Consider the following 17,491-nt stretch of genomic DNA (forward strand, 5'->3'; position numbering starts at 1 on the left):
TAGTAAAACGTGACTCTATGATTCTTCCACTAATCCCTGCAAAACACAAACTAAAGGGCCATGTCCTCCATTTACATAAAAAAAATGGAAGATTCCTTCACTCTGTCGAGTAAATTATGTGTTTGTATTTATCTCTTGTAGTTGCCAAAGAGATGACACCTAAAACCAGATTTTAACTGATTCTGACATCATGCTGGCTGAAACTATGTTAGCTTTTGATACTCTGCACTTTTTGTCTTTTTTTTAACTCCTAAGTTTTGGTTCGGAAATGAATAATTTTTTTAGTAGTGTGATAAGAGGTACTTTCTGTCACTGCTTCGAATCACCCGCATATTCATCTGCGCTTTGCTTACTGGTCATGAGAATGAAGTATATGAGCAACATTGTTCCCATGCTAGACCTGCAATTTCAAGCATCCATGAACAAAGTAGAAGCAAAGTAGAAGCGAAGGTAATGGTAATGGATTATGGGAATTGAATCATACACGGTGGCAAAGAAAAGGAGAACCCGTTTAGGATCAAGGGTCCATGAAGAAGGTCTTCTGAAACTATTTCTTCGAGTTATACTACATTTGGTTTCTGTGGGGTTACCAGCACTGATGTTGTTGGTTGTCATAGCAATCTGCTGATACACCAGTGGGTTGATGGAATGATCCATTGACCCTACTGCCATCCCCAGTGTCTTTTCGAGCGTGCAAGACCGAACAAGTGTACCTACGGACAAAAAGGAAAATGATATTTTACAACTTTATAATTCTATATAATTTTTTATCTCATGAACTCTCTAGTACATATATACTGACACGAAAATACATCAAATCTCTAAAATTAGGATATATGGATACAAATTTATGTATTATATAATTATAAATTATATAAATTGACAATAAAGATTTACATGCACAAGTATGTTTCAGATTATTTTTTGGAGCAGAAAAATGTTTTTCATGACTGATTCACGATGATTTGTTTCTTATTTTTATAATCATAATAACAATTTATATAATAAAATTTGAAATTTTAGAAAATTAATGTATTTTTCTTTTTTAAAATTGTGTTAGAACCGTATTTGTTAGTTACTAAGTTGTTCTAAGATAATGCCAATTCTTGTGGCCATAAATGTGGGGTACTCATAAACAACAAACATGCCATTGTGTTGTACTTGTATCAAATTGATTCCCCTAACCAATTTCCCTTTGAGTTGTGCTAGGGTTGACCAAGGACTCTATTTGAGAGTTAAAATGTTCCATTACAGTGACAGGTTCACGGAGTGGGTAGTCCCTTCAAATAGGCCTTCTGAAAACAGATAAAAATAAAACCATCCTAACTAATCTTCAACCACCACTACTGAATAGCAATTGCAACATCCTCATAAAACCACTCTGAGGTCTCATTTGTGTTTGAATGTGAATCCAAAACCTAGTTATGATGACAATTATAATAATAATAATTCAGCAAGGTGAGACTTAACAATCAGGGGACATCCTTGTTGTGATGACACGGGAACAGGTTGGTAATGAAATATTATATCTCATTTACGTATATAAACTAAGGTATGGAGGAGACATTTCAATATGTCACCTATTCATATTTTATACACCAAATAATGGAAACAAACAAGCGTGTAGATAATTCTATTATAATTCTCTTGGTATTTATGATGAGATTAATAAAAAAGATATGGATTTTAGTATATTTATATGTTGGAGTAAAATAAGAAGATGAATAAGAAAGTGGGTTTTGGAAGAGCAATGTGACCTTTTGGTGAGCATATGGCGGGAACTGTATCCTTTCCATAAAGTGTGGCACTGCTATTCACCTTCCTGTCACCCAAACGCAGGGATCCCTTCCTCGAAAGACTCTTCTGCTATTTTTTAAGAGTTCAAACAATCAAATATTAAAATCAACTAAATTTAAAACTAAAACCGTCATCATTTAAATCCAAAAGAACCATTAAGAACTGATTTTCAAGAGACATAGGTATAATTTTTTATCAAAAAATAATATAAATAAGAACCACTTTAGAAATGATCTAATCTTAGATTAGAAGACGACCCAGGTGACCTGATAAATTTAACAAATTCTTGTTAAAATGGATTCAAAAATGACTCTGATATCATGTTAAAAAATGGACTTTAAGCCTAACTTAACCTCATAAAATCTGAAGTTTACACCCACTTATATAATGAAATGTGAAATGTGTTCATTTCTAATCATAGTAGATGTGGAATTTCCAACATTAATCATCACAAAACCTTCCAAATTAGTAGGATACCTCATTAAACTAATACTCACACAAAGAAAGCTAAATTGTTCCATGTTTATATTTCTTTTGGTTACATGGCATGCGAAAACAGAGATTTGAATGGAAGTATTTTAATTGGGACTCCCTTATTTTCCATGCCTTTGATATGGGACTGAATGAATGAGAGTGAAGGAAGTGTTTTTGGTAATTCTTGTTTAATATTTATAAGATTTGTCTTTAATACTGGTTTTGTTAAAATAATTAAGAAATGGGCCAAGGATGTTTACTTAAAAATGAAGATGTTCTCTTGAAAAAAAGTATTTATTCCATGAAAAAAGTATTTTAATGAAATACTTTTTACTTTTGGATTCTAAGAAGGTATATACTAACTCATATCTCAGATTCTAATTAAAGGTATGAATGTAAAAAAAAATATTATTGATAGACTTCTACGATAGTTTTCAATAATTTCAGCATTATTTTTCTCATAAAACATTTACTAGTCAGATCCTTAAGAATTATGCTTGGCTATAAAAAAAATAGAAAAATAAAAAGACAAAAATAAAGAAAGTTAGAAAATAATAGACTAAGATTGTTGAGTTCCTCGATAGAGTAAAAAGTATGTAAGGAATAGAAAAAAAGTTTTTAAACTGATTAAATTTAAGAAAAATATAGTTTGACAATCCTTAAAAGTTTTGTATAGATAAATTTAGAAATAAATATATATAATAAAGAATAAATTTGTAATTAAATTTTATGAAAATGATTAAAATAATAATATTAAGATTGGTTTTGATTGGACCCTTTCCTTTATAAATGGTGATGCAAATAAACAAAGCATATAGGTCAGAAGAAAGTGGAAATGGTTAAATTAAATAGCCTACCCTAATTACAAGGAATAAATAAGTAAGGTTGAAAATTATAGCTAAAAGATAAATAATGGTGGAAAGAGACATTCATCCAATGGCCGCAAAAGTTTAATGAGTCATTGATAGCGTGTTCTTATTCTTTTTCCCTCTCTCTTCAATTGCTAATAATGCCACCATTTATTATTACGAAACCTAGTGTTCCAAAAAAATGCACAAATAATCTTTCTGGCTTTAAATTACCTATTATACATTAGAACAAGAAACAGAGTGCCCCTGTTTTGCAAGCATAAATGTTATGCTAAGGTTGAAGAAATAAAGTTGTTTTTTGAGAGAAGAGAGATACCGTAATTCTCGAATTTGCATTGGTGGGATCTTTGTGGTTCGCGGAAGAAAAGGCATCAATATCAATCACAAAGCTATCGTCTTTCTCGGCACTGTACTCAAATGCGTTTACGTGATCCGAAGATAAAATCACGCTTCCTCTGTTTTTTTCTTCCGAATTCAAAGCCTCAGAACAGGATGATGACAAATCCTGGGAAACATAATGCAAAACTAGTAAAATAGAACAATTACAATTGAATAAAATTGAACAGAGAAGAAGTAAACCGTACCAACTTCGGGATTTCCGCCATCTCAATCAGTTTCCTAAGAGAAGGAAGAAAAGAAAAAGCAAAATTGAAGGAGTATGTATGTTCTTGAGCAGAGATTTGGAGATTGGTGTCAAAAGTATAATAATAAAATAACAGAGAGTGCAGAATAAACACCAATTAGAGGAAAATCAAACACCCGTGAACCATAACTCTGCACTCAGTTATCCCATTCCATTGGTTAGGAAAATCAAACACCCAATAATTAATCAACAAAGAAAAGAAAACCCACTTACAGATATTAACGTAGGGTGCTGTTCTTCTTCTGGATTTCTCTGAAAGAGTGAATCTTTTTATTTGATGGAAGTGAGATGAATAGAGGAGTGAAAAGATGATAAAAAGGGCAGAGAGAGAGAAATAAGAAAGTGAGTTATAAAAAGTGTGTGTTGTGCTTAGAAGTGTATGTTGAAATGGAGAAAGAAATGTGTGGAATGAAAGAGAAACAGAGAGAGCATGAGAGAGCTATGATAATGGGTTTGGTTTGAGGCATCTTTTGGTTCTCTGTTTTTCTTTGAAGTTTTGAACTGCCATGCCATTTAATGAATTACCAATTTCTTATTGTTTAAATTAATCCTAACTTTAAGTTGATTTTGTTTAATAACACACAATGTTAATAATCTAAAATTTATTATTTATCATTCATTACTTATAATGTAATAATTATAAAAGGTGAGTAATTATTATATACTATGAGGATGTTGATGACTTGGTTCCATAGACCTTATCCAAAGAAAATGACATATATTCAAGTTAATGAAATTCAACTTGTTTTATTCCCAAATTTGGTCAACCATCATTCATACACACACATGTATGTATAAAATAATTTATATTCTTCCTTATATATCTCATTTTTAATAAATATTTAAATAAAATTTCAATATCTTCTTAAAGAAATATAATACAATATTAAAATACTAATTTATAATATAAGAGTAAACTTTACAAGTATTCTCCTCAATGCAATGTATTTATTTTATATATTTGAATATATAATAAAATATAAATTATATATACTTAAAAAAATTATAATTAGCAATGTTTTAAATTATATAATTATATTTTAGAGTTGCGATCATTTATGTTACGATACAAGGTTTTTTTATTGATAATTTTTAAATCGTATATTTTATAATTTACATAAACTTTTATATTTTAAATCGTATTATATTCACATTATTATTTTACACAACAACTTGATAAAAATGTTTTAATTACTATAGAATAAGATCAAAAAATACATATTGAATGTTATTTGTATTGCAAGAAAAAGAGTAGAATGATAAACATAAAATGTATTAATTTTAATAATAAATAAGTGTTAGAAATTAAAAAATATATCAGTATGCATAAAATATTAACCTTAAATATGTTTTAACAATTTATGTAATATTAAGTTTATAATTTGCTAATTATAGATCACAATAATAATGATAAAATAATAATAAATAAACAAATAAATAAATTCTAAATCACAAATTGGTCCGTTTTGGGTCAGTAAAAATTTAGGTTATAAAAAAAAATAAGTTCAAGCAACTTGAAATTTTCAGAACTCAAGAGTTAATAAAATGAAATCTATTTTCACAATTCTATCACAAGTAGCATTAACTTATTTTAGTACAAACATATATTTCAAAACTATTTGTTTATAATATAAATATATGACGTAAATTATTTAATTTTCTCACTCTTTTTAAATTTATATTTAACAAGCAAATACTCGTCAATATCCGGAGAAACAATTTATGTGAATACAAATAACTAAGCTCGTACCTAATTACCATTCTCATTATAAATTACTAGCGGACACACAGGCGCAAGAGCCCTGTGTATCCACATTTTTTAAATTTTTTTTATATAATTAAATATAAAATTTAATCAAATTAAATAATATATTATTATTTATATTAATTTTTTATTATTTATATTTATATTTATTTTTAATTAAATATGTTTAAAATAAGATAAATAAAAGAGATAAAATATGAAAAAAATTAGCAATACACAATTTCAGAATCTCAACATTAGGATAATATTGAGGAGACAGAAGAACAACAATACAGTTTCAGAATCTCAAAATTAGGATTTTGGAGACATTAACATGTTTTTATATTATTTCTCTCTCACAGTTCTCTTATATATCACTCTTTCAGAATCTCAAAATTAAGATTTTGGAGGATTTTGGAGACATATGTTTTTATATTATTTCTCTTTCACAGTTTTTTTATATATCACTCTTTTTGCCTAAAAAAAGAGTAACCGTCCATAAATCCACATTTCACCCCTTTCTCTCCACTTTTTCCTAATGAAAGGCACCAATCTCTCAACTCTCTACACTCTCATGCTAGGTGATAACAAAAAATAAAATTACCGTATCAATCTCTCCATTAAGTGAGAACAAATAAAATATTTTACTTCCAAATGATACATCAAAATATATTAATTTTTTCAAAATAATATTAATTATTTATTTTAAAACATTAATAATCAACACCCTTTTTAACACTACTTTAATAATCAGCACCCTTTTTCTATAAAATCTCAAACTAACAGGGAATAAAAAAAATTAAAAAAACAAATAATAAACTTGTATCTATTGATTTTATTTTATTTTGTTAATTTTTTTTGTTTTAAAAAAATTAAAATCTACTAACGTTTCTGTTATTACACAACAATTAAATATACACATTTTTATATTACAGAAATATTGAACAAAAACAATTTAAAAAATGAATGATCCCATTAGAACTCAGATCAACTCAAAGATAATGGTATTTTTAAAAAAGGTTGATATAGTTACGGAAAAGGAGAGAGACGTAAATAATAAATTATTATAAAAGAACAAACAAAAAAAGATAAAAATGGAAGAGGAGAGAGAGACTAAATAATAAATTATTATAGAAGAAACAAAAGAAAAAAAGATAGAAAAGGAAAAGAAGAGAGAGACGTAAATAATAAATTATTATAGAAGAACATTATTATAGAAGAACGAACCAAAAAAAAGGATAGAAAGGGAAGGGGAGACAAAGATGTAAATAATAAATTATTATAAAAGAACATTATTATAGAAGAATGAACCGAAAAAAAGAAGATATAAAGGTAAGAGGAGACAAAGAGGTAAATAATAAATTATTATAAAAGAACGAATCGAAACAAAAAAAAATAGAAAGGGGAGTTGTTATGGCATTAGTAAGCGGCAGTAGCGTGCCCCGATTGGAGAGGAGTAGCGTGCACCAATGATCGAGCCATAGAGTTGCGTCTGTCTCCCTTTCATTTAGGTGTCTGACTCAGTGATGGTACCTCTAAATTACATATGTTAAGCCTTCTTTCCAATAATTCCATCGGAACCATTCTTCGTCTTCGTCACTCTCCGTTAAGAGGAAACATACTAACAAAAAGAAGGAACATATAGAAGAACACTTCTCTTTCTTTCACCTTCTTCTTATTCTCCAAAAGTAAAAGTAATAATTTCTTCTGAGAAGGTTGGGTGTTAGTGACTTAAAATAAGGAGTTAAAGGGGGAGCACTATTAAAGTACTTAAAATAAGGAGTTAATAGTTAAAGGGGAATCATGGAGGTTAATCTAAGAAGTGGAGAGTTAAAATATTTATGAAAGAAGTTAAAAAGAAGATGTTACATTTCAAAATTGTTGTCACTACTTTGGCCATTACTCACGTTTCCTAATATTTGTTTCTCTCTCATAATTTCAAAATAAATCATATCTTTCAATTCAAAACCGATAATCTATTTCAAATATTTTTAAAAATAGAAATGACTCAATAACCAAAATAGTGAAATAAAATCAAATATTAATCTAAGGATAAAATAGGAAAAAATTTGAGAGCAGTTAAAGAGGGAATCCCTTTATATATAGGTATAAATATATAGATACAAGAATGACATTACCTTAACAATTCATTTGATAAAACATAAATAACTTAGAAATAGAAGTGAAAATAATAAATAATAAATAAAAATACAACTTTTTATGCACAATATAAATCATTTATCATATAAAATCACGATTAACACTGTTCAACATCTTAAGAGCATCAAGATGAATATTTTTCTTGTAAAATAGGAATTGTGTAGTTTCGTAAAAGTAAGTGAGAAGAAAATTCCTATTAATACGTGAAAAATGTGCTAATTGTGAATAAAATATAAATATCATTACTATTATTATGTTATTACATGTTAAAAAGTTATTTTTCATAATTGATTACCTATATTTTATCTTTTACTATTACACATGATTCAATATTGTAGTAGTATGAGTAATGATATATTCACAATTCAAATTTTTATACAACCAACTTTTAATATTATTATTTTAATATTTTTTTTATATTATTTAATTACAAATTTACTTTTTATTATATATATTTATATATAAACACGTCACATCAAAAGTCATAAAAAAAAAGTTGTATACAAGGGTTCTCAGAACATTCATTTTCCAAGTATTATATCATACTTTGCGTGTCGATAACAGTAATTGGAACTAGTGAAAAAACTATAATCCACACAGAACACACAAAACTATATTCCTCTCTTTTGATTCGGACACATTCAGTAGATAAAGGGTGTTCAGAACAACATAATATTCTTTCTATATGAAGGTTGGAGCATCTGAAGCTTGCAATTTCTCCCTGGGACGTATTGCTCATGCTTAAGAAATGCATATATTCTTCCCTCATTCATACTTCAGCAGAACATGCCAACCCTTTGACATTCTTTAACGACAAGAACCTGCTGCACCATTCACCACTCTCTGATGAAAATTAACATGCAGACATTTTTCTCAAGGAAGTGTAAATACCAGAGTTTCTACATATGGCTTTTAAAAGTGATGGGCCTGTTAGGCCTTGTTGTTCTGTGCCTGTGGCTGGCCTTACGACCCAAGAGTCCCTCCTACTCCATTGTGTCCATCTCGGTGGAGCAGCCCTCCAATTCAAATGGAAATGGTACCATCTCTTACAGTCTTGAAGTCGAAAACTCCAACAAGGACTCGAGCATTTACTATGATGACACAGTATTAAGTTTCTTATATGGGGAGCAAGAGGATGAGGTGGGGCAGACAACTATAGGTGCTTTCCATCAAGAAGGTAGCAACACAAAGGATGTATCTAACACTGTTAATGCCAAACCTCGACCAATGAAGCCTCTCATGAATGCTATCTCAAATGCAACCACAGAGTTAAAAGTGGCTTTGATGACAAGATATCGATACAAGACATGGGGAATAAAGAGCCAGTTCCACGGGTTACACCTCAAAGGTATTCTACCAATTGAATCAAACGGAAAGCTCTCAGGTAAGAATAAAAAGTACCCACTTCACCGCAATTCCAACAAATTAGGAAGGTCCAAAATTTGGCATTGATTCTACAACACCTACAAGATTCTTGCTTCCACTGCGGGTGTAAGCAGAAACAAGAACAAGTTTAGTATCTGATGATGGGTTTGGGATTGATGTGGTTCAGTAGAAGTAAGGTTTTCTCTAGATCATAGTATCTGTAGTATACTGGGCAGAAAACAAAGAATTAGGTACCTGTACATTTTTAAATCTCTTGTAATATGTATTCATGTAATGGTGTGTTGAATGAAACTACATATTGGTTTCAGTATTTATTTTAAGTAATCTTTCAGTTCTCCAAGTGAACAATAATCTATCAGAAATCACAGCACCAAAAGTTCTTCCTGAGGAGAGTATTCAAACTCCACCAACTACATATCAAAATATCATTTTCTGACTTTAAGGACTCCTCACCCGAGTTTGACATCTACTGGCAACTTGTCTACGCCATTGGTGAATTGAGACCTGTAAGGTAGCAAAAGAGGTAATTTGTATATATACCGAACAAGAAATATGCATACCATATTGTAAACTTCAGTAATGCGTATTAAATCATTACAGCTGGAAAGCCACCGTAGTCCCCAGGCTCTTTGATGTCCTTGGTGACAAAACTTGCTGCAGCAAGCCGAACCTGCAAATGCTGTGTAATCAGATATTTCTACTAAACCCTGAGCTCCCAATTTCCCAAAAGTAAAAACAGTACAACAGCAACTGAGTTTATATTTATTGCAGTCAAATAGTTGATTAATATATATTTATCATCCCTTTGTATGGAAGAAAAAAATAGAAGGAATGAAAAAGAGAGAGATAGAAACGAAACGAGTAGAACAAAACATTATTTGGTTGAAAATAAATGAGTGGAAAGAAAAATAATTTTATCTACGATTAATTTTATGGATTATTTATTATGTATTACTTATACTATTATTTTTAATTATTTCTTCTTCTTATTATTCTTATAATAACAAAAACAAAAGAATTAAAAAAATAATCGATTATGTTAGTCTGGGTGGCCAACTTTCATTCATGGGAAAGGTGGCAATGGGAACCATCCCCTTCTTTGTCCTCTTTCTTTCAAACATCACTCCAACCCAACCACCCGATTTCCACTCCTTTCCTTTCCCCTTCTCACATCAGCGCTACCAAATGGAGGCTTAGGAAAGCAAAGAATCAAAGAATTACAGGTTGCACTGAGCAGTGAGTACCATGAAGTTGCAAATTATGCTCCTCATAGAATACTCAGATGAAAGAACAGGATATAAAAGTTCAGATAACCAACTTGAATTGTATCTATTCCCATTGTCTTTGAAGACTTTTACTCTACCACTTTCCTAAACCTATCTAGTTGATGTCCATGTATTCATTCACTAATAACTAATCACTAGCCATCCTCAATGCACCGAGGCTGAGAGGTTAGCCTAGTAAGATCAGGAAACAAATACATACCTTTGATACGATGGATACATGATCTCGCACTGCTACCCTTCCTCCCATAGTCACATAATCTCCTATGCTGAACACACCAGAGTACCAGATTTGCAACTCAGAATAAATTCAAAAGCCTCATCTAGAAATGTAATTCCAATAGAAAATTAATTTAACCACAAATGAATGAAGATAACATACGTTGCTGAACCTGCAATCCCAACTTGTCCACAAAGCAAACAATTCGTCCCAATTACTACATTATGGCCAATCTGCAGAACCAATCAAAACAAAAGAGAAATTCTAGTTCGTTCAGTTAATAATTATGAAAAACCTAAATGCTAACCTGAACTAAATTATCTATCTTTGAATTGTCTCCAATAACTGTATCTCTCCAGCTGCATAAACAAAGAGTGGGTAAAATTTGAAATAAAGCAAGTAAAAAAACCAGAACACATTTACACATGATTAAGCAAAAAATAAAATCGTTAAATCACTAACCTGCCTCTGTCAATGCATGTATTTGAACCAATTTCGACATTGTTCCCTATTATTACATTCAATGTCTGACAGATTTAGCAACAAAAAATCAAATTAATTAATACGTCTAGGTCAAACTAAGCAAGGTAAATGCTAAATATGGAAGAATATAGTTTTAGAAAACACTAGTCAGCATACAGAATTTAAAATCAATTTGCAATAAGATAGACATGCAACCAACCTGAGGCTTTTTTATCATATTACCCTCATCATCCACATAAAATCCAAATCCTACATGTCAAATACATCAATATCATCACATATAAACTGATCTTACGAAAGAAATGTCCCACATTAAATTAGTTTACTTAAAATATGCATGTATCAGCTATTCAAAACTAAGCATCATCCGGGGAAAAAGGTAAAATATCTCTGAACTACACATATTATAATTGTTTCTCGCAATGCGGCATGGTTCGTACTAGGACTGTTATTCTTTCTTCAAGTGCACAGACAAGGAGACTAAGAATCCAGCTTTACCATCTTGACCAATGCTGACGCCATTGTGGATTACACATGAATCACCAATACAGCAATTACTAAGTGCGACATTATACCTGGAAAAGTATAGAAGGATCAAAACCACATCAACATTACAAATACAAATTATTTTGCATCAGATATGACTAACATAAGTGCGATTTAAAAATCCATATAAACAAGTGATAACACGTAAGCACGCACATAAGCCTCGATGAAGGAAGAGAACATCCTCCAATTTAAGTTATAAGCATATAACCTTAACCAATTATTTCAAATCATGATATTACAAGTCAGAAAACAATGAAAGCAGTTTATACTTTATACCTCAAACCTATATAGTAGCATCATATTGGTACTTTTCACACTCAGCTTCTACCTTCTATAACACCATACAAACATATGCTTCCAGTGCAGAGTGCAAACCTACCAAGTAATAGCTAAACAAGCATCCAAGTCTATTACAAATTAAAGGCTAAAAGCAATACTTAAGAGAAGCAACCAAGCTAATAAAGAGTTTAAAGCGAAAACGACACGATTATCAAACAATGATACTGTTGGGACAAAGTTGCATAAGTTTGTGACACAGAGAAAGGAACGCATACCCTATCTTTGTTGAATGAGCAACGGTAACAGAAGGCCCAACAATAGTTCCAGAACCTATACGAACATTTGGACCAACAACAGATTCTGAATGAACTACAGCGCCAACCTCTACAAGTGCTGTGGAGTCAATACAAGCTGACTCGTGGAAAGTGCCACCACCATTATTCCACTTATGAAATTTATCACTAAAAGTAGCATCCTCTGATCTTGAAACACAAGACAAGGTAAAATAGAATCAATTATCGAAAAGATGAAACAGAAGATATATTAAGAAATATACGGAATGATCATTCACCTGGAGAAGCAGAAAAAGCGGAGAAATGACGAGGAGGAGAGAAAATACAGTGGAAGTTTAGATTTTGATTGAGTTTGAGAAAAGGGGGTTGAAGAGGAACAAGCAAAGGCGAGTAATCTCCTTCCAGCCATAGTCATCGCACGAATCACTTGGTCTGGTACGAAACAACAACCAGAACAAGTGTTCGTTACAAAGTGGATCGGAGCTCCGACCAATTTGGGGCTTCAAATATACGAGTGATCCAATTTGGGATTCAGTGGGCCACTATACCTCTATAGCTTCTTCACACCTCCGACTGTTCCTTCCTGCACCTTCATACTTTCTTCTCTCACCTCCATAAATTTTCGAAATTCCAAAAATACTCCTTTATAATATTCCGGATTACATAATTCGGAAGTCATTTTTCAAACTTATAATTAGCTTCCGGATTACATAATTCGGAAGTCATTTTTCAAACTTATAATTAGCTTCCAGATTACATAATCCAGAAGTCTATTTTCAGATGCATGATCACTTTCCGGATTACATAATCCGGAAGTCTTATTTAGTTTCTGGATTATGTAATCTGGAAGTCTTTTTTCAAATGAGTTTCTGGATTAAATAATCCGAAAACTATTATATGGAGGTGACACAAGAAGAATAAAAGTGTATTTTCATGTTGTGTATGGAGGTGGCAGAAGAAGATATGGAGGTGCAGGAAGAAATAGTCCACACCTCCGTAACGTCTTCTGCACTTCATAGGTTAGATGAAAAAACCATTTACTCCTTAAAAAATATATTTTGTAGAAAATGTTATTTTTACTATTCACACCTTTACCATCCCTAACACTCTTTATCATAATATGTATTACGAATTCTACACATATTTTTATACCTTCCAAAAGTGTATTATCTGAAATATAATTTTAAATATATTATAAATTGTACAAATTTAAAGGTATTTTTATATTTAAAAATATCTTTTAAATTGTATAATATATTGTAATAAGAAGCTATTACGAATTTTACAATTTAATAAAAAAAAACAAACGAAAAATCTTAACATATACTTAGAAAGTTATGGTATGTGTAAGAAGAATGTATAAAGGTGAAGGTGTAGGAAGAATATACAGAGGTGCGTAGAGAATTTGCCAAAAATATATTATTTTAGCAGAAGTTAGAATTGGAAGAGATAAGTTACTAAGCTTTGTATAAAGTTTGAGAAATTCTCTTTGGTAACTTAATTATCTTTATTTTTTATTATGAAATTAAATTACTTGATTGGCCTTCGCCTTTAAAAATAAGATAGAAAAAGGTTACAACAATAATAATGCAAAATATATACAAGAAGCTGCATGAGGAAAGATGTTCTTTTTTTTCTCGTAATTTATGTATATAATATACTGACAGGGAAGAAACAAAGGAAATACGTATTATTTAATTTTGTATTAGCGTCATTATCTGACAAATTGATTGAATCTTATACATAGGTCAAAACAAAAGTTGTTGAGGTTTCATTTCGTCAACTCTGAATATCTTAATTTTCTTGCTGACGTAGAACAATATTCAAACACAAATACTGCAATCCAACGTACAAGCAGAAGCGTTTTCCGGAATTGTAAATTATAATTTGTTTGAATTCCAAACTTGTGAGTATAATACGGAATAAAAAGAATATGAAGATAGGTATAATTGATATAATGTAGAATAAAAACACAAATCTATATATTATATAAATTAAATTTAAATTATATTAAAATTATGTTAAATTTATTATAAATTTAATAAATATTTTTTAAATTAAATACGTATTATACATGTATTACAAGTGTAGTCGATACGTGTATTAATGTCTGAACCTCAGGTTTCTCATAGGTTTGTGACATCGTTCGTTAGTTATTTTGACTTGAATGAGTTTGAATAAATCACCTTCTTGGGAGCTTCTGAGAAATTGTAACCTCTTTAACTGCACAGAAGAACTTCTAAATTATCATCGGCAATGAGAAGGGAAGAACTCATTCGATCTCCAATGCATTCCAAATCCATTCAATTGCTGCTTCTTTGCACTTTTGCTTTATTTTCGGATGTTGTATTTGGCGATCCTCCGTATAAAATTTGTTCTTCAAGCGGCAGCTATGGAAACGGCACTTCCTTTGAAAACAATTTGAACAACCTGCTTTCATCTTTATCCTCCAATGCTTCAGACTCCAAATTCTATAATACTTCTTATGGGGTTTTCCCTGACAGAGTTTATGGCCTCTTCATGTGCCTTGATTATATTTCGAATGAATCTTGTCAGAAATGCATCACCACAGTAACAGAGGAAATTCTCAAACTGTGTCCTCAAACAAAAGAAGCAGTTGTGTGGGAAGAGTCATGTCAGTTGCGTTATTCCAACAACAATTTCCTGGGTATGTTAAATGTCACGGGGAACATTGGCTTGGACAATGTACAGAATACTTCAGAGACAGAGAAGTTTGAGTCTTCTGTGAATGAGACACTGAGGAATCTTACTAAGGTAGCATCTTTTGATGTTTCTGCTAACATGTATGCTACTGGGGATGTTCCCTTTGAAGAGGAAACAATATTTGCCTTAGTCCAGTGCACCAGAGATTTAACTGCAGATGATTGTAGTAGGTGCCTACAAAGTGCCATTGGAGATATACCAAGTTGTTGCTATGCCTCCATCGGGGGAAGAGTTCTGAGCCGTAGCTGTTATTTAAGGTATGAGCTTTATGCCTTCTATGATGGTGCAACAGGACCAACAGATTCTTCAACTGCCAAAAAAGAAAGCAAAAGTAAGCAATTCAAGTCACTCTCTAGTTTTAACATTGGTCTTAAGCATATTACGAAGGGAAATAATGTTTTACAAACCTGTTTGATGTGATGAGTTTAGATATAACAATTGTATAAAAAAATGTGAGTTGTGAATATATCATTACTCTATTATAAACTGTAGCAAATTAAATCAGCATTGGATTGATTCTTTATGCAGATAAATCAAGCAAAATATGGATGATTGCAGGAATTACAGTTGTGGTAGGCTTGATCATGGTATTTTTCATTTTCGGATTGTACCTTGTCAGGAATAAAAGACATCGACATGGTAAGTTGTAATACGAAAGTATGTTGAGCTTGTAAATTGTTTTCTTTTCTTTTATAAGCAAAAAACAACACACAAATGAGTTTTCATCTCATAACTCATTTGGTTATTGTCTTTAGGTAAGAATGAAATAGACAATCATAAGATCAGTCTTAGATCTCTTCGAGTGGCTACCAATAACTTTTCTGATTTGAATAAGCTTGGACAAGGGGGATTTGGCCCTGTTTACAAGGTAAATAGAATTCAAGGTGATACAATGTTCATTCCTTCAAGCTTGAATATTAAATCTATCATAGAAAAATTCAGACAGATCTTTTTATGTTTTTTGTTAGGGGAAACTTTGTGATGGCCAAGAAGTAGCAGTGAAGAGGTTGTCAGCTTGCTCAGAACAAGGCTCAGAGGAATTCATAAACGAGGTTCTTCTGATAATGAAACTTCAACACAAAAATCTTGTAAAGCTTCTTGGATTTTGTGTAGATGGAGAGGAGAAGCTTCTTGTGTATGAGTTTTTACCCAATGGTAGTCTTGATGTCGTACTCTTTGGTAAGTATATTTTGTTCCCTCTTTCCAAGGAGAAGCAAAGCAATTATAGTAGACTTTTTTCTTATCAGTAAAAAATAAATAAAATAAAATAAAACAATTTTACGTCTATTCTAATCCTTATACAATACTTAAAGAATGTCTTAATTCTCATACAGACGATAGTGAAAATCAACTTGTCTAACACCTGATATACAAACATACTTCAGAATGTGCAAACCACAAAATAGAAAATGATTGATTGTATTGTAGCATTCATTTTACTGCATATTTACATTTTGATTGGATGGTTGGAACATGGATAGATCCAAAGAAACGTGCACGACTAGATTGGAGCAAACGCCTGAATATCATAAATGGAATAGCAAGGGGGATACTTTATCTTCACGAAGATTCTCGACTGAAAGTGATTCATAGAGACCTAAAAGCAAGTAATGTGTTGTTGGACCATAACATGAACGCAAAGATCTCAGACTTTGGAATGGCAAGGATATTTTCAGGAAATGAAGGTGAAGCTAACACTGCTACAATAGTTGGCACATAGTAAGAAACTTTTTCCAGCATCAACGTTTCTCCTTTATGTATAATCACTTGCTTAACAACAGTTGAATTTGGAAATTGCAGTGGGTACATGGCTCCAGAGTATGCAATGGCGGGACTATATTCCATAAAATCTGATGTGTTTGGGTTTGGTGTGCTATTGCTTGAGATCATTACAGGGAAACGTAACGCGGGTTGCTATCACTCTAAAACCACTTCTAGCCTTCTATCATATGTATGTGACTATGTGTGAGATTCTGAACTTGTTACTAAGAATTAATATGAATCATTTCAGGAGTGATCCAATCCTTATATGAGTATTATTTGTTGAATTAGTTGTTGTGAATTTACATTGCAGGCGTGGAGTGTGTGGAATGAGGGAAAGGTGATAGAACTAAGTGATCCATTGTTGTGTGATTCATGCCCTGGAGATGAGTTTCTGAGATACATGCAGATTGGACTGCTATGTGTTCAAGAGGATGCATATGATAGGCCAACCATGTCTTCTGTTGTGATGATGCTGAAGAATGAAACAGCTACACTTGCCCATCCAGAAAAACCACCTTTCTCTGTAGGAAGATTCAATTCTAATGACCCAGATTCCCAGGAATGCTCACTCAATTTCTTAACCATGTCAGATATATTGCCCCAGTAAAACCTCCTTCTTCTGTTCACTCTACTAATGGACTATGGATCAAGATCACCAATGTAAGTTCCATACTTTTAGGAGCTTTTTACATGTAATGTAACATATATATATATATATATATATATATATATATATAATATGTTAATTCCTATTTTTTATATGTGAATATAGTGAACCTAATTATTCACAAGACATACTTTTCTAATAATTATGTATAGTTTG

The 17,491-nt window shown here is 31.3% G+C and overlaps 3 protein-coding genes across 4 annotated transcripts; 1 reads left to right on the plus strand and 2 right to left on the minus strand.

The window, feature by feature from the left end:
* On the minus strand, positions 1 to 4,329 carry LOC137810414 (uncharacterized). 2 transcript variants are annotated; one of them, XM_068611654.1, is made up of 6 exons: positions 3,997 to 4,329; positions 3,725 to 3,758; positions 3,457 to 3,645; positions 1,758 to 1,863; positions 485 to 713; positions 1 to 400 (listed from the first exon to the last, which is right to left on the minus strand). In XM_068611654.1, exons 2-6 carry the CDS (start codon positions 3,743 to 3,745, stop codon positions 310 to 312), a joined length of 636 nt encoding a protein of 211 aa, XP_068467755.1. In that variant the 5' UTR covers positions 3,746 to 3,758; positions 3,997 to 4,329; the 3' UTR covers positions 1 to 309. The 2 variants fall into 2 exon arrangements, with proteins under 2 accessions (XP_068467755.1, XP_068467754.1); XM_068611653.1 differs by having other exon boundaries at positions 1,758 to 1,866.
* A 3,840-nt stretch (positions 4,330 to 8,169) lies between these two features.
* Positions 8,170 to 12,647, minus strand: LOC137810420 (probable UDP-3-O-acylglucosamine N-acyltransferase 2, mitochondrial). The gene is given in 12 exon segments (XM_068611661.1): positions 8,170 to 9,170; positions 9,527 to 9,577; positions 9,672 to 9,743; positions 10,559 to 10,625; positions 10,739 to 10,809; positions 10,884 to 10,935; positions 11,039 to 11,103; positions 11,259 to 11,308; positions 11,558 to 11,634; positions 12,163 to 12,364; positions 12,459 to 12,543; positions 12,545 to 12,647. Coding segments are annotated over 12 exon segments (984 nt in total). The 5' UTR covers positions 12,596 to 12,647; the 3' UTR covers positions 8,170 to 9,029.
* A 1,677-nt stretch (positions 12,648 to 14,324) lies between these two features.
* Positions 14,325 to 17,370, plus strand: LOC137810419 (cysteine-rich receptor-like protein kinase 10). The gene is made up of 7 exons (XM_068611660.1): positions 14,325 to 15,235; positions 15,433 to 15,543; positions 15,660 to 15,772; positions 15,873 to 16,083; positions 16,386 to 16,623; positions 16,705 to 16,855; positions 16,979 to 17,370. Exons 1-7 carry the CDS (start codon positions 14,437 to 14,439, stop codon positions 17,273 to 17,275), a joined length of 1,920 nt encoding a protein of 639 aa, XP_068467761.1. The 5' UTR covers positions 14,325 to 14,436; the 3' UTR covers positions 17,276 to 17,370.
* Positions 17,371 to 17,491: the final 121 nt, after the last annotated feature.

This window comes from Phaseolus vulgaris, chromosome 2, assembly GCF_000499845.2.
Source record: "Phaseolus vulgaris cultivar G19833 chromosome 2, P. vulgaris v2.0, whole genome shotgun sequence".
Taxonomy (NCBI): Eukaryota; Viridiplantae; Streptophyta; class Magnoliopsida; order Fabales; family Fabaceae; genus Phaseolus; species Phaseolus vulgaris.

Coding starts and splice junctions, on each gene's coding strand:
- LOC137810419 (XM_068611660.1), top strand. CDS start 14,437: ATGAGAAGGGAAGAACTCATTCGATCTCCAATGCATTCCAAATCCATT. Junction 15,544..15,659: donor GAATAAAAGACATCGACATG/GTAAGTTGTAAT, acceptor TATTGTCTTTAG/GTAAGAATGAAATAGACAAT. Junction 16,624..16,704: donor GCTACAATAGTTGGCACATA/GTAAGAAACTTT, acceptor TGGAAATTGCAG/TGGGTACATGGCTCCAGAGT.
- LOC137810414 (XM_068611653.1), bottom strand. CDS start 3,745: ATGGCGGAAATCCCGAAGTTG. Junction 1,867..3,456: donor ATGCAAATTCGAGAATTACG/GTATCTCTCTTC, acceptor CTTAAAAAATAG/CAGAAGAGTCTTTCGAGGAA. Junction 714..1,757: donor CGCCATATGCTCACCAAAAG/GTCACATTGCTC, acceptor TTTTGTCCGTAG/GTACACTTGTTCGGTCTTGC.